The sequence below is a fragment of the Trichosurus vulpecula genome, chromosome 6 (assembly GCF_011100635.1).
Source record: "Trichosurus vulpecula isolate mTriVul1 chromosome 6, mTriVul1.pri, whole genome shotgun sequence".
NCBI classification, from domain to species: domain Eukaryota; kingdom Metazoa; phylum Chordata; class Mammalia; order Diprotodontia; family Phalangeridae; genus Trichosurus; species Trichosurus vulpecula.
In genome coordinates, this window is record NC_050578.1 from 106,027,570 (window position 1) to 106,053,936 (window position 26,367).

At 35.9% G+C, this 26,367-nt stretch overlaps 1 protein-coding gene across 2 annotated transcripts in view; it reads left to right on the forward strand.

The window, feature by feature from the left end:
• Nucleotides 1-26,367, forward strand: part of NR3C2 (nuclear receptor subfamily 3 group C member 2) — a 401,382-nt gene that overhangs the window by 199,952 nt on the left and 175,063 nt on the right. For both annotated transcript variants that reach the window (XM_036763399.1, XM_036763398.1), the window contains exon 3: nt 22,369-22,508. In XM_036763399.1, coding sequence (XP_036619294.1) covers nt 22,369-22,508 — 140 coding nt within the window. The remainder of the gene's footprint in view (nt 1-22,368; nt 22,509-26,367) is intronic.

Here is a 26,367-nt window from a genome sequence, read left to right on the forward strand (position 1 = left end):
TAAAACACTATGCTAAGTACTGGGGATGCAAATAGAAAAGTAAGTACCTGTTATCAAGGACCTACCTCACCCAAGGACCCACCTTACCATTCAATGAGACAATACATAGGGAAGGTTTCGGCTGCAAGTACAATTGGAATGTTATTGAAATGTTGATAAACTCCTATCAACTTCTGATGTTGAACCATTTGGCAATGCCATGGGGTGACAAGAATTTTATTTTCTGAGTCTTCAGTAGCTCTGGCTACAGCACTTACAGAAGCGATGGCCAGGCTACATTTCCATAGGAGATGATTCCTAGGATAATGGCTGAAGGCACTGGGCTGAAAGCATTGCTGTTTCCAAGGCTCTTAGGTTCAAGGTCCTGGGCTGTCTCTATCAGAATTTGAAAAGAGGTCTTGGTTGGAAGAGTAGGGGGTTCCATTTGCTTGACACGTACTGCTCTCCTGTCTCTCCTTTAGAATGACTTGCTTTTGGCTAGTCCAGCTTGCCTGCCCTTGCAAGTGACACACGGTCCCTTGCAGTCAGTCTTTGAAGAATTATAAATGAATATTACACAGAGAACAATAGAGGGGTTTGTAATGGGTGTGAAATAAATGCAGCATGCAGCCAGTGAAGGACTTTGGAGAAGAATAGGAGTAAAAATCATATCATCACCAAACATATGATAGGAAGGGAAAAACAGGCTGGTCACATAATGAGGAATGAAAGGTAGATAACCCAGGTGTTCCATGATATCATCATGATGTCCAAAAAAGAGAGAAAAGTTAAAAAAAGGAGAAATTTCCCCATGGTGAATTTATGAGATGGTATAGACAAGAGTTGTATAAGATAAAAAGGCATAGATTGGTTGTAGTCTACATGTTAGTATTGAGTATCATTATTCATAACAAAATTAATGACTTAATTTAAATTGATTTACTAAACTGTAAAATAGTAGCTGTTTATACGTATATATGTACACACACATTCTGAGTTTATCAGAATCTAAATAATCTTAACCTGAGATTGATTGGCTATTTTTATTTTCTCATTTTTTGTAAATGACTTCGTTTTTGTAATTTTTTAAACTAACATTTTGAAAATCTTATATAATTGTTAGAAGAAAAAGCCAAACTTCTTTTAGTGCTTGACTTATCTTAAGAGGAAGGTAAAGCATCGAATGTATGAATGTAAATCCATATCAGCTGAAAAACAATAAACCACTTGAACCTGAGGTTATGAATGTTTTTCTGGTTGTCCTGACAACCTTTCAAGACGTTTAAACTTCTTCAGCAGTAGTGATAACGATGTAAGCCCTATTAACAGTCTTCAGTATTGGTAAAGAGAGGTTCTACAGGGGGACAGGGTGGCACAGTGGAAAGAGTGTGCTAGATGTGGGATTTGAAGATGTGAATTCAAATCCCAGCTATTCATTAACAAACTGTTGACTTATTTTGAGTTTGCAGAACTTCTAGAACTTTTGTGGTCAAACTGCTGTCTTTCCGTACCCATCTCATCCTGAAATTGTGTAGTTGATTTTTTTTAACCCAAGCGTGAGAATTTACACTTACCTTCATGGAACTTCATCTTTTTAGATTCATTCAGCTCAGTACGCTGTCCTGTCAAGAACTTTTTGGATCTTGACTGTCATTCCAGTATGTGATCTATCTCTCCCAATCTTGTTTTATGGGCAAATTTGATGAGCATTATGTTTATGCCTTTATCTAAGACATCAATAAAAAATTTTTAAAAAACCATTGTGCCAATTATAGATCTCTAGAGTGCTCCACTGAAAACCTCCTGCTACTCTGACATAGAAGATTTAACTATTACTCCAATCCTTGCCATTCTGCCAATTCTGAATCCAGCTGATTGCTTTATTGCCTAGTGAACATTCCTCCATCTCCACAAGAATTGTATGGTTTAAATGCTCTGATATAATCTAGGATAATCATGTCTACAGCTCTACCTTCATCAACCAATTAAGCAGCCTTATCAAAAGAGGCAACATATATTCTTGATGAAACTATGCCGGCTCTCCTTTTTAGATCTTAACAAATCATTTTATCAATGACTGGTCCTAGAATTTCTCCAGGAACCAATTAAGTTCACCTGCCTAAAATTTACAGACCCTGTTCTTTTCTTTTTGGAAAATTAAGACATTTGCTCTTCTTCTAGTCTTGTAGTACTTCTTGCTTTGTTTTTTTAATAATCTTTTGTCCATTACTGACAGTGACTCAGAAATCACATCTGCCAGTTTTTTTCAGTACCCGAGGAGGTTTTTCATCTGGACCAGATGACTTAATCAGGGACAACTAGATGCTTTCTTGCTATCTCCTTACTTATCTTTGATGTCTTCTCCTTATTACCTGTGTTTGTTGTGTCATTTCCAATGCCTCCATTCTGACAAAGGATCAAAATTAGAATTGAGCTGCTTTGCTTTTCTCTTTAATATCAATGCTGAGCAGACCCTTACATCTTCTTTGGTCTTTATTTTCTCCCAGTAGAGTTTTAGGAGGAAAAAAACTTTTATTGTCCTTAGCTTACTTTCCAAGCTTAGCTCATTGTGAGCTTTTAATATTAGCATGCCTGACATCATGCCATACTCTAAGAGTCATCCTGTTAACTGTCTCTGCTTCTACCTTCTCTAAGTTCCTTTTTAAAATCTAAGTCAATATATGAGTTCCCTGTTCATTCAGATGAAGATGTCTAGTAGACAGTGATGTGGGACCCAAGATTCTGGGAGAGATCAAGACTACAGATGTATTTTTCCTGGACCTATGATTTTGTTGGTATAGTTGAGGAACTTCTATTAATGCATATTATTAACTTACCTGCAATTTACAGTCTTAGATTGAGAGTTTAAATTATTTATTTGCCCAGATTCAAATAGCTAGGATCTGATAGAAGCTTGACTTTGACCTGGATCTTCCTGACCTTGAGACCAGCTCTCCATCCACAGTGCCAGGTTGCCTATTCGTATATAAGAATATGTATACATGGGAGTTAAAGAAATGATAGTTGAGTCAATGGCTGTGGCTATGATCACTAAGAGGTGGCAATTCAAAAAGGTATAGTATCTTTTTAACTCCTAATTTCCGTAAGAACAAGTACTATCTTATTCTTGGTATTCCCCGGTGCTAAAACTCTGTGCTCCGAACTTAATTTTTTTTAAATTAATTTAATTTTATTCACTGGTTTTAGTTGCTGTTCAGTTGTTTCAGTTGTGTCTGACTATGACCTCATTTGGAGTTTTCTTGACAAATATACAGGAGTGACTTGCCATTTCCTTTTCCAACTTATTTTTTACAGATGAAGAAACTGAGGGAAACAAAGTTAAGAGAGTCATTTATATTATAATGGACTCATATTTCTGATCCTGACAACTTTGTTCCTGATATAAAAATAAATTTTGTTTACTCTCAAATGATAGATGTGATAAGTATATAGTTGTAAATGTAATTAATATCCATTGATTGACAAAATACAAGATAAAACATTACTATTCAATAATGCTTTTCAACAAATTTTTGTTTTATTTGTCACAATAGCATCCACATACATTTGCAAAATATTGATACATATATGCTTAAGATAAATAACTTTTTATTTATGAAAGGTATTTTTGTTTATTGTACTGATTGCTATATATTTTGAGATAAGTAAAGTTTATAACAATAATTTTTGGTACAAATATAGATTTCTGGACCCATTAGAATAGCTCCTTTGTCCATATGAGTCAAATGTGGCTTGTAGGTTAGGAAAACTCCAATTCTCATTTTCTCTGTTTCAAAATAATATAATGCTGCATTTCTTAGAGTAAAATTCTAGAAATCAGTTCTTTAATTTGTAAGCTTAAAATTTTCCCAACATCCACTTCAGCTAGTGAGGTTGTATTGGGAATTTTTTCCTATTCTCCATCTCTGCATCTTCATATGCATAATTGGAAAAGTAAGTTTTGTTTCCTCTCTAAACACGCCCATTCCACACCCCCACATGTTCTGTCAGGGCTCTGTATCAGGGCAAATTTAGGCATTCTGTGAGTTGTTTGTTAGTTAATTGTAGGTATCAACCCTTTTTCCCCTTAGAAGGAAATATTTAGGAATGAAAGAAGATGAGGCTATCCACCTTGCCAAACCAAACACACTGAACTAATTACTATGATTTCACTAACGTTCTTCTTGCATTTTATTCATCTCAGCAGCTCTTATAATTTAAAAAAAATAGTTAACACACAGTATTTATTCAGTCTATGGGTGGGCCAGAGGTCACCTAAACTGGTTAAGGAAGTTTGGCAGAATCTATGAAGTTGGGACCCGAGGGGTAGAAATGTCTGGATTGAATAGATAAAGTAATAGATGTACAAATAATTGGGAACACCCGAGGCAGAAGTCTGTGGCCTGGTCTTGAGAATATAAGTACATAGTCAAATATTTGTACAACCTCTCTTTGTGTTGACTCCTCATCATCTACCTATCAATTTTAGAGTAAAAATAGCAGCAGAAAAAGGTGAACAGTGCTCCTATCTTGCCCATACATATGCTTAAAGCTGAGATATGTATGTGTGTGTAAAAATACAAACACAGTAGCCATATATTAATAGGACTTACTCTGTGCAAAAGAGTGTATGCTGGGCATTGGGGAGATAGAGAGTTTACATAAAACATAGTCCTTGCCTTCAAGTAGATTATGAAAGGATAAGCCAGGTTATCATCAAAGGTAAGAAGGAATAATTTCCTTTCAGTACAAGTAACCTCTGATTCTTTTCATATAAAAAACAACCAGACTACGATTACCTTCTGCCCGTTCGTTATGTCATCAGTGGAAGATTTATGGAAAAACATGGACAAAATCACACCAGTTGAAGAGGTGTGAATGAGTTCCTATTTCTGCTAGTGGAAGGGAGAGCAATATTAACAAAATCAGGATCCATCAAAGTTTTATTAATTTTATTTTATTAATTTCATATTCTAGCATAGTCTTCCTAGAAGTCACCAATAAGCTTATATTTCTCCTCAAGCTTCATAAGCCTTTCTGGCAAAATGAAAGATCCCAATTTTTGAAGGGGTTAGATGCTGAATATTTATTTATAAATTGATTATTTAAATCAATAATAAAGGTAATGATAATAATAATAATAGCTAGCATTAATTTAATGCCTAAGTACTGCTCTAAACACTTTACAAATACAGCTATCCCTTCCACATTGTAGGGGTTAGGGATATGGCGCCCCTGCAATCTGGAAAGTGTGCGTAAAATTTTTTGGCCCTCCCTTCATACCAGAGAAGTCGTCTGATTTTTTTTTCTTTTTCTTTTATGGGGTGTTTATAGTGCCTTATTGTCAAATTCGAGTTATTTGGTCATAGGCTCTGTGTTGCCTGTTGGCCTTCGCATATCATATGCAGCTTCTGCAAAACTCCCCCCCAAATTCCTATTTAATTTCTTATGTGAACCTACGATACATTGAAAAGTTGTGGGGAAAGTCACAATGCGGAAGAGACAACTGTATTATTTCATTTGATGCCTGCAGTAACCCTGGGAGACAGGTGCTATCATTGTTGTCATTTTACAATTGAGGAAACTGAGGCAAACAGCATTTACATGACTTGCCCAAGGTCCCACAGCTCGCCAGGAAGTATCTCAGGACATATCTGACCTCAGGTCTTCCTGACTCCAGGCCCAGCACTCTATGCATTCTACCACCTACTTGCCTCATGAATACATTTTCCTATAGAAACCATATTAAAATGGTGATTAGGCCTCCAAGATAAAAAGAACTTGTGTAACCCTACGTGATCCATAATTCAGAGAAACTTTGAAACTAACTCGAAGCATATTGTCATAGCCTCCAAAGAGAAAATTGCCCCAGAGTCCCATATCTCCGTTTTACATGGCGTTGTAAATAATGGCTACTCATTGGAGGAATCTTAACAGGCTTGAACGTTAGTCTAATTCCAGTAAGATGAAATTTTGAAAGGTTCAGAAAATGAATGACATGAGGGAGTTGTGACTAGATAGTTCATTTGAAAAAGAAAGATCTGGGAATTTGAGTGGATTGCAAGTTCACAATGAGTCCTCTGTGCATGTTACAGCCGCAAAACATAATGCAGCCTTAGGCAGAATTAAGAGAAGCATGATGTCCGGCACTAGGGAGGTAACAATGCATCCATGCTCTGGTATAAGCATGTCTAGAATATCCCATTCAGTTCTGGGCATCACATATTGGGAAGAGAATTGTTCAATAACCTAGGGAATATCTAAAGGAGGACAATCAAAGTGACTTCGGAAACATACCACGTGAAGTTTTAGCAAGTGAGAATGTTTAGCCTTATCCATGGGCAGTTAGGATAGCGGCACAGTGAATAGAGCAGATTTGAACTCAGGTCTTCCTGACTCCAGGCCCAGTGCTCAATTTAAGGAGGACCTAGTTGCAGCTTGGTGGCACAGTGGATAGAGTGCCAGGCCTGGAATCAGGAAGACACATCTTTGTGAGTTCAAATTCAGCCTCAGACATATACTAGCAGTGTGACCCTGGGCAAGTCACTTCACCCTTTTGCTTCAGCTTCCTCATCTGTAAAATGAGCTGGAGAAGGAAATGGCAAACCACTCCAGTATCCTTTGCCAAAAAAAAAAACCCCAAATGGGGTCAGAAAGAGTCAGACATGATTCAAACAACTGAACAACGACAAAGGTTTAGCCAGAAGAACAGAGGACTCAGGACATGATAACTCTTCTTCACGTAATTGAATGACTGGCATTTGACTTGTCTGCATGGCCCCAGAAGTCAGAACAGTGTTTGGAAGTTGCAAAGAGCTACATTTAGGCTCGATATTAGGAAAAATTTTTCAACAACACTTTCCAAAGCAAAATAACTTTTACAGGGTATTGGGTGCCCCTTCTAGCAAAACAAAAGCTGCATGATCATTCATTGAGTGTGTTGAAGAATGAGAGAATTATGGAATTCTTCAGGTTTGGGTTGACTTAGATGATTTCTGAGGTACTTTCTGCTTTAGAGTTTCTGTGGTTCTGTGAGTAAAATGACCTATAGAAAACATAACTCTATTCCTCTCTGTATTGATGGGTTACAAAATAAGTTAGAATGTTGTTCAAAATCTCATGTAAAGTTTTTGTTACATGAAAAGAACATACAACTTGGAAACAGAAGACAGGCTGGACTAGATGCGAAACCTTAACATAATTCACTTAACTTTTCTGAACTTCAGCGCTCTCTTACCTAAAAGGAAGATGATATAATACTAGTTCTCCCTAATTTACATGGTGGTGGAGAAGATCAAACTGGATAATATATGTAAAGTGATTTTATGACTGTAAAGTTTTATGTAAGTTATCTATTACATTGTCCAATTTGTGTTTTCCCTTATTATAGGATTCTGAATAAAGAGTTGACATTTTATTCCTTTTATTCTTATATAGCATTTAGGGTAGCATTTGTCTTCCTTCTGAGTGCGCTTGGGTTCTTGCTGATCATTTCTTTGTGCTAGATGAAAAATGATGGCTTCTTGAATAAAATTCTTCTAAAAAGTTTTATGTTTAATGCCTTTCTTTTAGCCAGTGCAGTTAGTGAGGTAGAGCAATTGACCTAAAAAAATTCTTTTTCCTGCTTTTGGCTTCTATTGTTATCAGATAATTTCATTAATTTAATTTGAAGGCATTAATTTTCAAATGAGTATCCGTTAATTAAATCCCCTTAAATCCATTTTTATCATACAACCACCACTTCACAAGGATCTCTCTTGCTGTTCCATTTTGATGGATTCATATCCTCCCACAATTAGACAAGCATTTTTCTGTTCGTGAGACCCAAACATAATGAAATGACAATCCTATAACAAAAACCTTTGAACTTCAGAATTTCTTTCCCTGTGCCCGAAATTCATTTGTAGCCAAAGTTTCCTTGTTCCCTTCTTTAAACTTTTTTAGCATCTTCCTCCCAATTTATGCCATTTTTAGATAACTCTTCTGACCAGACTTGCATATAGCCACCTTCCCAGTAATCTGCTAAATCATTTGCCAGTTGTCTTTTTGAACACCATCTGTTCTTAACAGAAGTTACCCCCAAAATACTTACCATATTCTGAAAGTTTTACTGATTTCAGTGACCTGATTTCTTTTTAACAGATTTATTTTTTCTCACCTTCCTTATTATCTGACTCTATGTAGATGATCAATTATTCCCTTTAAACCTTTGTTCCTGTCACACCACTTATGTATTTCAGCTCTTTTTTATCTCTGTCTACCAGACTGCTGCATTGCAGAACTTGGATTGACCCCACTTCATCCTAGTAAGAAATCTTGTGAGAGGGTCCTGTTTCCAGTAGGGTTTTGCGTCTCCTCTTCTCTTTGGCACTGTCTCTGCATCTACACTCCAGATGGCCTGTGTAGTCTTGACTCATTACCTTGCTCTGATATCTGGCTTCTCCATGTTTTGGTTTTTGAGTATTTCCCTAGTATTTTGCCTTAACCTCTAGCCTCTTTGTACTCTCTGGATCCAATCTGGTTTGTAATCCAGTGCATTATTTTTCTTCTGTTGCTTATGTCTTCTGATCCTTTGCTGGTGTGGACCCAGTGCTTTAACACCTGACTTTCTGATACTTCTTTTTCTCAGGTCCAGGACATATTTCTCCATTTTTGTTCAAGAATTTGCTCAGCTTTTCTAGGCCTGTTTTACTTCCTGCATCCTGTGGGCTGGTGTGGCAACCTTTAGTGTTCTATCTTTGCTTTTGTTGCTTTGGTTTTAAACATAAAACATTTTTGATATATTGTCCCATTTCATAGTATTTTTTTTAAAAAAATCATTTCATCTACTTAACTAATCACATGGTATTCAAATTAAATTAGGGATTTTCTTAATTCTCTTGTTAAGTAGTTTGATGTAATGGAAAATGAATGTTAGATGCCAAAATGCTCTTTTCTTTTTTGGTGGTTTTGTTGTTGAGGCATACATCCGGATCATCATCTTTATATCTCCTTTCCAGAAGGGGGCATTATGAAAACACTTGCTAGATAGTGATAATACTAGTGCCATTCCACAGGAAGTCATGTAGCCCAGGCATGGACCCCCAACTTCGCTCTGTGGTCTGACTTGTTCACCCAATATAAACTCCTGTCGGTATGTCTGGAAGTCCCAAATTGGGATAGATCGCATTGCTATTACTTAAACTCTGTTGTAGAGTTCTAGGGTTAACCTTGCTGTGTATAATCGGATAAAGAAATATGTTTCTACCACTCACTACTGTAATCTTTAGCTTCTATCTCAGTGCTTCCCATATGAACAAAATCAATCAAAATGAAGCATTGACTTTTTAACAATTCATTTTATTTTTAATTTATGGAATAAAACCATCATTTCCATAGTATAGTACAATAAAAGAAATGATTGCACATTAAACTGCAAATCTACTATGCACAACTTGCTATTCCTTTCAAATATACAATAAAATTATCATGTAAATTTATTTTTCCCCTTTTTGCTCTCCCCCCCACCCTAGAGATGGCTACCATTTAACACAAATAGGTATATATATATATATATATGTAAAATTATTCTTTACATAGCTCTATCATTTCTTTCTGTGGATGCAGATAGGGCTTTTTCATGTATCCTTTATAGTTAATTTGGATATTTATAACAGACAAAAATAACTTATTTGCTCAAAATCATTCCTTTTAAAAATTAATTTATTTATTTTTAGTTCTCAACATTCTTTTCCGTAAGATTTTGAGTTTCAAATTTTCTCCCCCTCTCTTTTCTCCCCCCTTCCAAAGGCAACGTGCAATATGATATAGGCTCTACTTGCGCATTCGTATCATATTTTCCACACTACTCATGATATAAAGAAGAATTAGAACTAATGGGAGGAACCATGAGAAAGAAGAAACAAAACAACAAAAGAAAAGGAGAGTGAATAGTCTGCTTCCATCTGCGTGCAGACTCCAAAGTTCTTTCTCTGGATGTGGATGGGATTTTCCATCATGAGTCTTTTGGAGTTGTCTTAGATCCTGCTTAAAGTCATTCTTGAAAAATTTTGCTATTGCTGTGTACAATGTTCTCTTGGTTCTACTCATTTCATTCTTCATTATTTCATGCAAGTCTTCCCGTCATCGCAATCATATGCCACAGTTTGTTCAGCCATCCCCCAATCGATATTTAAATAATAAGGCAAAAGCAATTATAATTATAAAATTTACTCAATAAACAACCAGCAGGAATAATCAGAACATTATAATTTAACCTGTCATACTCTCCCACTAATGTATGTAGTATCTGTCGTAGAAAATGAGCACATACTTATAGAAAACTAACAGGTACATACATGAATGGGAAAATTCATGAGTCAAGGGAAACTCAACTCTAGACAACATGTCTTGATGTCATTGATCTCTCCAGAAACAAATTGTACCATGCAAAATTGCTTCTTTTCCAGATGTACCCCTTCAGGTCCTCAAACATTCTTTTGCTGGGCAAAGCTCTAATGCTCTTGAGTTCTTTTGGGTCACTATTACCTTTTACAAGGTGCTAAGAAAGTTTTTATTCTATTAGAAAAAAAATCTATATTGCATTTATTCGGCTGCAAGTAGCTCCCTTAAGCCAAAGAAATGCAAAGCTCCTTAAGTTGGCTTTCTGGTAATGCATTGAAGCCCACCCAGCTCTTCTTCACTCAGTAGAATTTTGCTTTTTTTCTCTTGAGCTTCTAATACAGAATTTCTTTTCTAATAAGCACAACTTAAAACTCATGCAAAACTTATCTTTTTCCCCATTTCTCCTTAAACCATAGAGGACAATAGAGAGCAACCAGTCACTCCTAAGAGGTATTCCTGTTTTAGGCTGTAGACACTTCTACAGAGCAATAAGCTAGACAACTCTGTACATCACAGCAGGATTCAGCTCTCCTCCAGTCAGCACAGCAGCTGAAGAATTCTCCCAGCTGACCAAACCTTTCTGCCAGCCAAAATGCAAAGCAAGGCCTCCCTTCCAATCAGCAGGCTCTCAGCATCATAGCTGTATAGAATCAGCTGTATAGTCTTCTCTATCTGCTATTCCTTGTCATTCTTACTCTGTTCAGCTTACTTGTCTCACCCTCCCCTTTTTCCTCCTTATTTTCTCTTCCTCTTCCTCTTTCTTCTTCTCTTTCTTTTTCTTCTTCACTTCTCCTTCCTCCTCCTCCATTCTCTTTTTTTAAATTCCATCCCTTTCCATCTTCTTCTCTGACTTCTTATATTGTCCAGTCCCTCAAATCAGGGCTTCCTGAGGGTCAGCAGTCATCTTTACCTTATGAGTTAAAACTCAAGAAATTTACCTTTCTATCAGGAATGAATCCAGTAATCCACATATAATTTTCCCATAGTCCCCAAATACTTGTTTGATTTACAGTTTATCAGTTATAAACTTCGAAACTAGAAAAACAAACAATATTAATTAATATCATTATGATTTTAATATAATTAGGACCACAATACTCTATAGACATTTTTATTCCATTCTTTACTATGCCTTTAAATAAATCCTTTCAGTATATTTATCTGAGGGGCACTTACTAATCTAGTTTTGGGTCTCTTCTCATTATTTTATTCTGAGAGACTGTGTTTCTTCACAAGTTGAATTTTATAATTTTTCTTTATACAAATGTGTTTTCCTGTGCGCCTTTCAGGAAACACTTTGCATGCAAAAGGGGCAGTATCTTACATATGCAAAAAACAACCCCCTTAATTTATTTTAACCTACTTTACCAGTTAGATGAAGATTACTTTTTATTATTTTCTTTATAAGCTTCAGTGAAAAGGTAGTTCTGTTTTATCTGTGTCTGAATATTCTCTAATTTTTTGAAAGAGCATTTCCTTTGTTTTACAAATCTGTTTCATTTCTCATTTGATTAACATTTTTCAACATTTTTAAAAAAGAATCTTTTTCGTATTTAAAAAATTGGAGCTCAGCATGGTAGTATCTTTATTAGTATCTGTTGGCTAACAATATTCAGTATCATAAAGCTGTTTTGATTTTGGTAACTGTCGTTTGTGCCCCTCACCCTCTACTATAGTAAATGCATCTATGTTACTTTATTTTCATTTAACAAGCATTTATTCTCCCCTCCCCAAATCTCATGCCTCCCCAAAAACCCTGGGAGAAAAAAAGAAAATTATGTTTAGTCAAACAAAAAATACTAACAAAGTCCTCTATTTGGATTTTTGTCCCCTTCTTACCTTTCATGTCTTAAAACACTTTATTTCGTTGTCAACATGGTGTATAATTGACCTACTTGTTGGTCTTGACACAAGACACTCCCATCACTGCCTCCTTGTCTTCTTACTGGTTATCTGCCAGGCCTGCGGGGCTCTTTCTACTTGTCTTCACCATTCAGTTTGCCTGGCTTCCTTCCAAATTCTGCTCAAAACTTACCTTGCTCTTGGTATTTTCCCAGTCCTGGGATTTTAGTAGCTTCTCTTCTGAGATTATATTTTATCTAATTTGCATATAATTTTTTTATGACAGTTCTTTTCACATTTGTCTCTCATGTCAAAATGCGAACTTCTAGCAGGCAGGGATTATTTTTGTCTTTCCTTTGTTTACCCAGACTATTTCACAGTGTCTGGTCCATATTAAACACTTAATGAATACTTGTTGACTCAGTGACAAAATAAAAATCAAATCAAATCAATAAGCCAAAAATCTTTCTGAGATATAGAATGCGGTAGAAAATTATCAGATGGTGTTGATTAGGTCTACTGACAACATAGTTTCTAATATTAACTAGTTCCTCATTTTACTAGATAGCATCTTTTCACTCCCTGATCATTTCTCATTACATTAATAAGTTAATTAGTAAACATTTAATATTTCCTACTATGTACCAGGTACTGTGCTAAATGCTAGAGATACAAAGAGAGGCACTGTCCTTAAGGTGTTCACAGTCTAATGGTGGAGACAACAAATGTATGCAGATAAGCTATATACTGGATAAATAGGAAATAATTTACAGAGGGAAAGCATTAGAACTAAGAAGGGTTTGAAAAGATGGGATTTTAGCTGGGATTCAGAGGAAGCTGATAGGGGAAGATGAGGAGGGAGAACATTCTAGGCATAGCAAACAGAGAGAATTCCTAGAGCAGAGAGAGACAGTGTTATTGGTAGAGCAGCCAGGAGACTAGAGTCACTGAATAGAACAGTACATGGCAGGGAGTAAGGTGTAAGAAGACCAGAGAGGTGGAAGGGGACTAGGTTGTGAAGGGCTTTGATCATAGTCATCTTCCAAGTTTTTGTCATGTTCAAGCTCTCATAATCACCTTCTTCATTCTGAGCTGGTGATAGAATAGGAGAAAAAATATTGAAGAGGCAGAAACAGATTGCAGTTTGAATGTTTGAACCTCACTTGATTAGAAGGGCTTCAAAGAAGAAAGAATGCACACACACACATACACACACACACACACACACACACACACACGTATAGAAATCTATCTTCTCCAATAGGGAGATAGGAGGGGAAGAGAATAAGAGATATGGGGAGGGGCAATGATAAAAGGGATGGCAGATTAAGGGAGATACTGGTAAAAAGCAAAACAGGCTTTTGAAGAAGAATAAGATAAAAAGAGGGAGAAGATTAAACAAAAAAAAAAACAGGATAGAGAGAAATGTACAGTAGTCATAACTATGGAGGTGAATGGGATGAGCCCACTCATCAATTGATACCAGGTAGCAGAATGGATTTGAAACCAGAATCCAACAACATGTTGTTTATAGGAAACACACTTGAAACAAAAAGACACACAAAGATTTAAAATAGGGAGTTGGAGTGGAATTTACTATGTTTCAACTGAACTAAAATAAAAGGAAGGGGTAGCAATCGTGATCTCAAAGCAAAAATAGACCAAACTAAAAGAGATAATCAGGGAAACTACATTTTGCTATAACATCCCATAGGCAATAAAGTAATGTCAGAAATTTTTACAAATTTCTCTGATAAAGACCTCATTTCTCAAATATATAGGCAACTTCAAATTTATAAAAATAAGAGCCATTTCCCAATTGATAAATGGTCAAAGCATATAAACAAGAAATTTTCAGAAGAAGAAAGCAAAGCTGTCTATAGTCATATGAAACAGTGCTCTAAATCATTATTGACTAGAGAAATGAAAATTAAAACAGCTCTGAAATATCATTTTATACCTATCAGAAATGACTAGTGCTGGAGGGGACGAAGGAGAATAGGTACACAACCTATTAGTGGAGTGATGAACTGGTCCAATCATTCTGGGAAATAATTTAGAACTAAGCCCTAGAGGCTATAAAACTGTGCATATCCTTTCACCCAGAAATATCACCATTAGGTCTGTACCCCAAAAAGTTCAAAGAAAAAGTAAAAGGACCTATATGTAGAAAAATATTTATAGCAGCTCTTTTTTTGGTGACAATTAGAAATTGAGGGGATGCTCATATGATTGCGATATAGTACTACTGTGCTAGAAGAATAATAAAGATGGTGGTTTCATAAAAAACATGGCAGGACCTATATGAACTGATTTAAATTGAAGTGAGAAGAACCAGGAGATCATTGTATACAGTAACAGCAGTGTTGTAATGATGACCAGCTGTGAAAAACTTGGCTGCTCAATACAGTGATCCAAGACAGTACTAGTACTCATGATGGAAAAAAAAATTCTATCTACTTCCAGAGAGAAAACTTATAAACTGACTAAAAATTAAAGTATAATTTTCTTGCTTTTTCTTTTAGCAAAATAACTAATATGGAAATGTCTTGCATTATTTCACACGTGTAATTGATATATTGCTTGCTTCTTAGTGAGTTGGGGAGGGAAGGAATTTGGAACTCAAAATGTAAAAAGAAAAGATTGTTTAGAATGAATAATAAATTTTGGTTTTTTAACATTTATTTGAAATTTTATTTTTCCCCAATTACATTTAAAAACAATTTTTAACATTCATTTTTCAAAATCTTGACTTCCAAATTCTCTCTCCAACCATCTGCTCCTTTGAGATTTTTTAAAAAGTGCATCTATGCTTCTAATCCCCACCGGTGCCTTGCACATACCAGGCACTCAGTGTTTATAGAAATAATTACTAAATAGATAGTAGTTGTTTAGCTCCTCTATTTGACTCTTTATCCTAATAATAGTAAAACTTTCAGTCAGATGCTGATTTAGCCACAACAGCAAATGATTTTATCTTTTACTAAAAAATTTCTGTGGTTGTTAAATTAAGACTTCCTTCTTAGTGAAGATTCATATAATTTCAAATAAAGTCTAGTAGAGGATATAGAAGTCTTAGTTTCTAACCCTGGAGATGCAAACAGTTCCTACCCTGTTGTTGTTTTTTCCCTTGATTTTCATTCTACTTCAAAATATTTTACCATCTTCAAACTGTATTTCAAGTATAGGGTGGTGTTTTGGTTTTAGAAGAAAATAGTTGTCATTTGGAGCTAAATTGGATTTAAGTAAAATCTTGTGTCTAGAAATTACATACCTCATAGCCAGCTAGTACTTCATTAAGCAGTGTTCCTCTGCCAAATTTTATTAATGGCATAAACTGTGCTGAATTGTGGTTTTACAACTACTATATTAAGAAAAATGAAGAAGAGTATCCTAGGAAGGAAATGACTAGTAATTGTTCTTTAAAATTTCAATTTCCTAGACTATTTATCTTTTTCAGCTTAGTGAGAAAGTATCTTCAGTGGCTGCCAGATAACTTTAGGTGTGACTTTATTCATGCAGCTGAGGTTATAGCCTGTATTTAGTGCCTATGTACATTATGAATTGCTGTGAAAAAAGAAGAAATCTGCTTAGTGATGAACTATCTGAAAGCACTAATGAATCATTTAGCATTGAAGGCATGTGTGTGTATTTTAAAATAGTACACACTAAATAACATAATAGTAAAATTAGAACTAGTTATTTCGGGTTAAATTTGACGTCTAAACAAGTTTACTTAAAACAGAAGAAAAAAATTGCTAAAAGAGTTCATTTTATGAGTTGGGAAGGATGCATTTTGCGTAAGTTGCTTTTAAAAATGGTATGTCATGCACAGAATCTGTTTTTGATTTTTAGTATTCCATACATGTTTATACAGTACAGTATGCGAGTGGATCTCACTAAATGTTTACAATAATGAATTAATGTGATAAAGCCTGTTAAACCAGTAGAATGTAAGCAGGAAGACTGATTAGGAGATATAGCAGTTGTCCAGGACAGATAAGTGGCTGTGTGAATATAATTAAAGGAACCTACACAAATGACACATTGTAGCGTAGAACTCATAAGACTTGCCAACAGGTTGGGTATGAGAAGAGGGAGAGAAAAGAACTAAAGATGACCTCAACCTGGTTGACTAAATGGGAAAATCATACCTGCAGTAGGGATGGAGAAGTCTGAAGGAGTAAAAGGACAAAAGAGGAAGAAAGTAAGTTTTGTTTTGAATATGTTACACTTGATACGATGATGAGACTTTCATATAAAATAGTAGGCAACTGATGACTAATTCAGGAAAGAAAAAGCTAGTGATGATAATTGAAATCATAGAAATCAATAAAATTCACTTTGGGTAGAATGTAGACAGAGAGGTCAGTCACTCAGCCACCATTCATTAAACGCCTCCTGTGTGCCAGGCACTGTGCCAAGAAAGGCAAAAAACCGTCTTTACTTTCAAGCAACTCACAGTCTAAGAGAGGAAGCATTCTGAAAACAGCTATGTTTAAACACAGGATAAATTGTAGATAATCTCAGAAGGAAGGCATTGAGATGGTGGGGACATTTTTTATTAATCTATTTTTAGTTTTCAGCATTCATTTCCACAAGATTTTGAGTTCCAAATTTTCTCCCCGTCTCACCCCTCCCCTCACCCCAAGACAGCATGCATTCTGGTTTCCCCTTCCCCCAGTCCGCCCTCCCTTCTGTCAACCCTCACCCCCTTCTCTTATCACCTTCCCTTCTATTTTCCTGGAGGGTAAGATAGATTTCTGTACCCCATGGTAAGGCATTAAGATTATGGAAGACTGGGGAAAGGTTTTTTAATTTTTTTTGAAGAAGGTTGGACCTTAGCTTAGTGGGGCTGCTAGGTAGTGCAGGGAATAGAGCACTTTGCCTGGAGTCAGGAAGCTGTGTGTCCCTAGGCAAGTCACCTAACTCTTTTTGCCTCAGTTTTCTCATCTGTAAAACAAGCTGAGAAGGAAATGACAAACCTCTCCAGTATCTTTGCCAAGCAAGTGCCAAATGGGATCATGAAAAGTCAGATACGACTGAAAAATGACTCAACAACAACACGTTAATTGAGACTCGAAGGAAGCCAGGAGGTGGCGATGAGGAGGGAGAGAGTTGCAGGTATGAAAGATAGGAGAGAGCCTTGTAAGATACCAAGTTTGGGGAACATGGCATTAGAGGATGATTCAGCAAAGGAACATTCACACAGGTAGAAGAACCAGGAGAGAACCTTGTAAGACACCAAGTTTGGGGAACATGGCATTAGAGGATGATCCTGCAAAGGAACCTTCACACAGGTAGAAGAACCAGGAGAGAGCCTTGTAAGATACCAAGTTTGGGGGAACATGTCATTAGAGGATGATCCTGCAAAGGAACATTCAGACAGGTAGCAGAACCAGGAGAGAGCCTTGTAAGCATTAGAGGATGATCCTGCAAAGGAACCTTCAGACAGGTAGAAGAACTAGGAGAGAACAGAGTAAAGGAAAGAAAGGGAGGAAAGAGTATCCAGGAAAAGCAGGTGGTCAGCAGTGGCAGGTATGCAGAACTCCCAAAGGGCTATTGTACTTTGCAGTTAAGAGATCATTGGTTACCTTGGCTAGAATAGTACAGTAGAGATATGGGTCTAGAAGCATTAAAACAAAGTGTTGAGAAGTGTATGTGGCATAAGGAAGTTGAGATGCCGTGTGTATAACAGTTCGTAGACGTTTGCCTATGAAAGGAAGAACAAATGTAGGATAATAATTTGAGGTGATAGAAAGGTCATTATGGGAGTTAGGGAGATTTGTAGACAGGAGAAAAGACGCTAGAGAGATTGAAAACGGGAGAGGGATTGTTCTCGGGTCCACACCAAATATATCCCACACCTATTATATAAATAAAACCCTTTGCAAACTTTAAAGTATTTGGTAAATTTTGTTTATTTTTAGCTATTGTTGTTGTTATTTATTAAAAACAGATGAGAAAATTGATGTTTAGAGAAGGTCACCCAACTAAGTGATCAGAGTCCACCGAACTTAATCGGTAACAGAACTAGGACTAAAAGTCTTGTTTCCTGACAAAGGGGAAAAAACACTGGACTTTTTGTAATTTCCAGGCTTCATTCTGACATTTTTTTGCCTCTCTCTCCTGATCCTTTTATATGGAATATAAAGTTATTTATTTTTTTGATGACCAAAAGCTATACCCACAAAAATAAAAAATCTGGCATGGCTTTCCACACTATCTTGTGGCCTTATAGGGTTATGATCTACATTGATGAAAAGAAGGGCTTGTGCCAGTGAAATCGTAGGAAAAGTAGGAACAAGTTGATAGAAAATCATATTTGTTGGGGAAAACTTAAGAAGGAAAAAGAGCATTTGTTATCAGAAACTGATAATTAAAATAGAATGCTATTTTTATAGACATAAATTTGAAATAATAGTCTTACTTAATGATAACTGGATTGAGGGTAATAACTTGTTATTTGAGGGTAGCGTAACATGTTTGTAGTAAATTTTGCCCCTGGAAAAGTAGTGATCACCAATTTGTTGTTTTACTGTATATTTTCATTAAAATATAAAATATGTTCCAGATAAAACTTTATCATGAAATCTAAGTCATTTAAAGCGTACCTTCTAATATCCGTATCTTAGGCTTGTTCTTTTCTCCAATGCAGGATCCCAAATACACTATAAACAGACCATGAATTTTATGTAACAGTTAAGTTTGATATATAAAATTCTCATGGAAGGCTTATGATGTTTTTGAAAGAAATGCCTAATATCTTAATAAATTTAAGTCTATTTTTTCATTAAAATGTAAAAATAAATTTATTTAAAACATGTGGCCTACACTGTGTGCTATTCTTCATATGTAAGAACAACTTAGCTGACCCAGTATCAACAAATATTGTACTTCTGGATTTTTTGTTTTTTGGAATGGTGGTGGGTCATGCTGAGCTAGTCACACTTTGTTGCCCAGTCTCCCTTGTGAATAATGATTTATATTTGTAAGACAGCTGGTTGAGCTTCGAAGTACAGTTTGTGGTCATAGAACAGTTTTTACTGTGCCAAGCTAAATAAACCATATGGGGATTGAACCTGTAACCCTGGCCTCATTAGCACTGTCTGCCTTCTATAAACTTATGTTCTAATATAATGAGATTAGGAGTATGATTTCAAAGTAAAGAACCAAACATTGCTCTTCTGTTGTTAGAAGTTATGAGTAAGTGGAGGGGGTGGGGCGGTGGAGGGATTCATATGGCCTAATCCATTTAATTGGACAAGTTTTCATGTCACCTATATATGTTTCATTCTTTGAATGCAATGTATATGGCAGTCTCTTCATTGTAAGTAATTGTTTAGTTTTTTAATCTCATAATATTGAAGTATGTCAGATTCCATTGTAATTATAATTATCCCAGTGGAACAACAAAATTATTCCAATGGAGTAGGATTTTTTTTGGTAAGGACAGTAAAAACTCTCTTTTTTGGTAACCAGGGTCTGATATTCTCAAGTATCCAAGTCCAAAGTAAAGGACTGGTAAAATTGTGAAGTTTTAATTCAATTCATCAATATTTATTCAGCAACTACAGCCACAAGTCATTGGGCTAGCTGTTACAACTAAATAAAAAAGTTGCTGAGCCTCCACCTTCAGAAAATTGATAGTCCAGTGGCTGTGACATGACACATAAAGAGTATTCTACCAGGGGGAATGTGGTATGAGCCAAGGGGGAGGGAGGGGTCTAGGCAATGTACTAAGAATCTGTGAAGGTCACCTGAGGGGACTCATTGGGGGAGTTAGCACCTAATCTGGGATTTGAAGAGAACTAGGAATTGTTATTAATCTCTCCCTATGTGTTTGTCACTATGCTAGGGTCTGAGAGGAGAGATTAAAAAGTGACATAGTCCATACTTTGAAGAAACTTAGTTCTGGTGTGGAGGATATACTATATAAACTGGAGCCTGTGTGAGATATTTACTAAATAAATGGGTGTTGGTTGGAGGAGGCTCTAATGGTTGGGGGAATCAGAGAGGGCCTTTTGAAGGAGGTGGCACATGAGCTTAGTCTTGAAGAGACATAAGGGTTTCAAAAGGTTAAGAGGGAGAGCCTTCTATTCACCAGTACCTAGGCAAGGTTAGAGGAGTGCAGAGTGTGTGAGAAGGAATAATATGTAATCATGCTGGAAAACAAGTCCAGAGCCAAATTGTAAAGGAGTTTAAGTGCCCAGCATAGGATTTCATGTTTTCCTAAAGGCAATGGAGAACTAACTACCAGAACTTCTTTAGCAATAAAGTGACATTGTCAGACCAACACCCTCAGAATATCAACTTGGCAGCCATTTTGAGAATGGATTATAGTGGGAGAGGCTTGTTGACATCAGATGTATTTGTGGGGAAGGAATAAGCATTTATTATAGTCCCTATTATGTGCCAGGCAATATGTTTAGTGTTTACAAATTTTATCTCATTTGAGAGATTATTAGAAGACAGCTGCAGAAGTTCAAGTGAGAGGTGATAAGAGCCTGAAGTAGGATAGTTATGGCATGAGTGGAGAGGGAGGGGATGGTTATGGTATAGAGGGAATGGAGAGGAGGGAATTGGTGAGTGAGAGTGAAGAGTGGAGAATAACCCCAAGGTTACCTAGAAATAAGGTGGTGTCCTTGACAAAATTAAGTGAGAATGCAAGAGAAAAGGCAATGATTTCTATTTTAGATGTATTAAGATGCTTGTGGGACATCCAGCAGAGAGCTGGAGACCAGGAACTAGAATTCAGGAGAGAGTTGAGTACTGGATACATAGATTCATCTGCATTACAGGTGAGAATTAAAAGATTTCAAATAGCAGAGAGGATGGAAGGACTAGACATGGGGTGTGGTCTATGGGAATATGTGCAAGAGAATGAGATTGAAGAACAGACAAAGTTTTGGGGGAAATGTAGAATATAAAATGGAGGAATATGGAATAAGGTTGAATAGATATGTTTGATCCTGATTGTGGAGAATCTTAAGTACCGAGCTAAGGCTTTGTTGGCATTGAGAGGTCACTAGAAGATTAAGTGAATGACAGAAGATTATTTTGGCATCTGAGTGAAGGATGGATTGAAGAACGGAGAAATTAAAGGCAGCAAGATGAGTTAGGAGGGTGTTAAAATAACCTAGATAAATGAGAGTTGGAACTAAGTCAATAGGAATATGAGTAGAAATAAATAAATGGAAGTAATGCTGTGGTCATAGAATCAACAAGAATTGGGATTGGATGGGATGGGAGTGATGCTGAAGAGGGAATCGGGTGACTCTTAAGATTTTAAGCCTTTTGTCGTCAAGGAATAAGGAAGCTGGGATGAATGGACTGTGTGATGAGCTGAATTTTGAATGTGAATTTGAGATGCCTGCTGGGAATTCAGAAGTTTAACTTATGCTTATATAAAATGACTGTGCAGGAGTTCCACTTTGGGCAAATTAAATATTGTAATGTTATAAGCACAAAATTAATTGAACACATGTGATTTAATCTACTTCACCACACAATTATACAAATGGCTGGCTCATGGTAAGTGCTTAACAAATTATTGTTGACTGAGATAACCAGACAAAACTAAAATATAAGCAAGACGTTTAGATTTTGAATTCAATGTGAGCATACCACAGTTAGGTTCAGTGTGAACATGCCACAATGTTTTACCCTCTCTATCAGATTTTAAATTTGACCAATGTTTCTTATATTTTCCTTTCTTTCCAAACCTCTCTGTCAGTCTGTCTCCCTTTCACCTCAAGGAAGTGATAGTCTGGCCCTTTTTAGTGACCTCTCTCAAACCCAGCAATACAAGGTTCTATTCTTCTCTTTTGCCGAGACTGGGGAATCCCAAGGATTTCCTTCTGACTTTACAATTCACTATTGAGAAAGCCCGAACTACCAACTAATAATAGCAGCTTACAATTATGTAGAAGTTTAAGGTTTTCATAGCACTTTTTATCCACTGGCATGTGATTCTAGATGATAAAAAGATAAAAGGTGAGGCAAACACAGCTCAGTGAGGTGACCCTTGTGGATGGCCAAGCTAGGGCTTCTTTCCAATACACCATGTTGTCCCTCTTAGACCTGATTTACAAAGCATTTCCTTCACACAATTATACCATGATGTTACATTTCATATAATCTCAATCTGTTTTGTTTTTACAGTTCTTCTTTACGAAGTGTTTCTACTACATCCTCAAGACCTTCTAAAATATGTTTGGTGTGTGGGGATGAAGCTTCGGGATGTCATTATGGGGTGGTGACCTGTGGCAGCTGCAAAGTTTTCTTCAAAAGAGCAGTGGAAGGTAAATGTTCCTGTGGGTGTTCCCTTTCTACTATTTTTTTTCCTCTTTTATAGTGTATTTGTAGAGTAAATTCTTTAGCATTATTGAAAAGGCTTTAGAAATATTTTTTGAAGTAGCTTGTCAGCAATGAATAGTAATACTGTCTTATCTGAAATCCACCTGGAGGTTTCCTATTGAACAATCCTTACATAAAGGACAGACTTTTAAACTGTTAACTTTGATCAGCCAGTCAAAAGTATTTCTTCTGGTTCACTCAGTCAGCTCTTTGGAAAATTTGAAAATTTTTGAAAAATTTGAAAAATGCATTTCACATCAAGTACATCTTGAGTGAATGGAATGTTTTTTGAATATGACCGTGCTAATAATTACAGTCTCATAATGTTTTAAAACCACTCTTTCTGTACTACATGTATCTTAAAAGCCAGAGCTTGTTGCATTTAGTCAGTAAGCATACTCTCTACCATTCTGTCCACCACTCTACTGAAAAAAACTAGGAGATCATCAGAAGGACAGTGAAGGTGGATGAGAATTTATTTGAAGTTTTTTAGAGGCAAATGAAAATGGATGAAAGTCCACATTTCATATAAAGTAGTTTGATAAACAAGTGGCAGAGCCCAAGCGCATGTTTGGTTGAGCATAAATATTTCTTTTTCCTTAGTTATCTAGCAGTTTCTTCAAGGGCTGGCTCAGGTAAAACGCCTGGTAAGAGCTAATTCAGGTTAGTATCAATAATCATCTTAGACCCTGGATTTAGAACAACAGGGAATCAGGATCATAGAATTAGAACTGGAAGAGACCTGAAAGGTGATCTAATCCAATTCCCTCATTTAACAGATAAAGAAACTAAACTCTAAAGAAATTAGTAAGTTGATTATGGTCATGTAGCAAATGGTAGGGCTGGGATTCAAATGAAGGTTCCTCTGAATCCAAACATAACACTCTCTTCACAGTACTGAGCCGTCTGCATTTTATCAAGGAGAAATAATATTCTTAAAACCCCGTATGTTTATCCTGATTTTCTCATTTCCAAGTCATGGGTGTTACTTGATAATTAGCACAGGATTGATGGCTGATCTTTAATAGAAGAATAATCAAATGCTTCTAACTGTTCATGAAAACATATATTATGATTCATAGAAGCACAACTGTACAGTTACAGCATGTCTTCTCGACGGAGAACAACATGAAGACCTTTCAATTCTTTATTTTTCTTAAAGTTCTCAAGGAAACATATTGCCTCTTCAGAAACAAGACAGAATTTACTTGTTTAATCATGAGTTTAAAGAAGACACAACACAGTGATGCCATTTGATGCATGAGGAAAATTTATAATGAAACTTTTCCATTGTTTTGAGGTCAAATTTTCTTTTGAAATAAGGGAGATATATCTTTGACAGTACCCTATTTCTTTTTTTCCGTTTCCTGTATCAGTAGATGTATTTGAAAGAAACGTGTCTCCTTTCCTTCATTGGAGAGGTGGCAGTTATGGTGTGGAATATGGCGTATACTACCAGATGTGGTCCACATGTTGGTTTTGCTTAAATGCCATTTTTCCCTTTCTGTTCTAATTTTTGTTATAAGAAATGGCTTTTTGGAGAAATGGAAGATGTTTGGAAATAAATGTGACATAAAAACAAAAAGCATCAACTAATTTTTTAACCTAATTACTCCAGAAAAAAAATATTCTTTCCTGTAATACTTATGGATAAAATGAAATAGAGAGAAATTAAATGACTTCTCTCAGGCCACAAGGCAAATATGTGTTTGCAATGTAATTAGAACCCAGCTTGTTTAATGTCCCATTTATAGCCAAAACCTGGACTAAGTTAAATATGGAATTCACTTTGAGCTCCTCGAATGAATAGTATTGGATAAATACAAAATTCTATTTTATAGCACAGTTTTCAACTCTTTTACTCAATCTATAATGTCTCTCAGATACAACCAGCACTAGAAAAAAAAGTTCTAATGGGGTGATAGATAAGAGTCCATTATGATTTAAAGTCACATAAATTTGTGCTTATATGAAATGGGCCTGAAAGGCTATAGTATCCAAATCCCAGTAAGGTGAGACCAATCTTATGTCAGTTTCCATGCTTAGATACTTCTTCTAAGATTGAGTGAAAGAGTTTTGCAAAGCTCTGACATGAAATCACTTTACCTTTTATCAAGATGTGTAATTAATCTAAGGACTTTCTCAGATATGTATCTAGTTGCAGAGTTTTAAGAGTCATGTATTAATCAAGCCTACAAACACTTTCCTCTAGATTTGAATTTTTTCATGATACCACTTCAGTTGTTTCTAGATCAACTTTATTTATACAATTAGATGATTTATCCCACAATAGTCTTAATTTTTTAAATGTGACCCTAAATTTTCTGGGAGAAAAGATGACCTGGCTAATATGTCAGTACTGAGATGAGACGATTATTCTTGGACTATGATACATCCAGAGAGAAGCCTTTCCTATTTGAGTCAGGTTTGTGCTATTCCCCTGGTAAGTATTGTTGTCACACAGATGACTGAGTTTGAAGATACAAAAATTTGAAGATCCAAAAATTATTCTGCAAAACTGAATTTTGAAATTATATTAAGACAAATTCATTTTTAAAGACTCAGAATGGTATTGTACGATCCTATGAAATATATAGGTTATCTGCTCTTGAGATCATCATCAAGGCATAAGTTTTTATAGCTAAAAGGGATCAGTTTTAATCATCTAATAGAAATTTCTTATTAAGTACCTTATTCAGCATCATAATTTCAGTCCCACAACTAGAACCAGGTCTAATGAATGAAAATCACATGGACAAAACAGTAGAATAAATTTCTGTTTTACAGAATAAATAAAATCAGGGAGATGATTTGATGGATTTTGAGTCCTCGTGACTCACCAATTCTTCCAAGATTTGTCAAAATTCAACAGACATTTATTAAACATTTATCAGCCAATGAATAGGAATTGATTAATTTCCTCCCCTATGGCATGTACTATGTTAGTACTGGTGATACCAAAGACAAAAATGACCCCATTCCCTGCTCTCAAGGAGTTTACATTCTCTTAGGCAAGGCAACATATGCATGTATAACTGTATATAGAATAAATATATAGCCACAAATGTGTGTGTATATATATATATATATTCATATATGTGTATACATGTATATAGACAGACACACAAAATAAATACAAGGGAGCTTACGGAAAGGAAGGTGCTCTTGGTTAGAAGGTCAAGAAAGGCTTTGTGGAGAAGGCCATTGTCTTTTAGCTCAGGCTTGAAGGGTGTCAGGGATTTTGTGAGCTAGAGGTGAGGAAGGAACACATTTCATGGGCAAGGATAGTTACTGAAAAAAGCATAGAGACAGTTAAGAGCTTGATGTGTAAGGAATGAAGCTGAAAAAGTAGGTTGAGGCCAAATTGTGAAGAACTGTACCTTATGTTAGGAGTATACGTTATATCTACATATAGGTTAAAACAAGTATATCTCAGTTCTGGTAGGCCAAATAGGCCAAATAACCTCTTTGAGATTAAGGGCATTCTGCAGCACTTAACACGTTTAAACTACAAGTATTGATATTTTCACTGTCCCTTCTATTATGACCAGATGAAATAAAGATTAATTTGAGTTTGTAGTTTGTGCTTGAAACATCTGTGATACATGCTGGTGTGGTTTTTTTTTTTGGTACCAGAAATTCTTCTACAATGAATCTGATATTTTCTAATTACTCACTTCTTTGATAGCTTCAGTAACCATCTTTTCAATAAGGTAGAGTCTCTGTATACTTTTTGTCTGTGTGTTAGAAAATCACTTTCAAGGTAATGAGATTTTGGGACTTCTCCAGCAGCCTGACATTTCA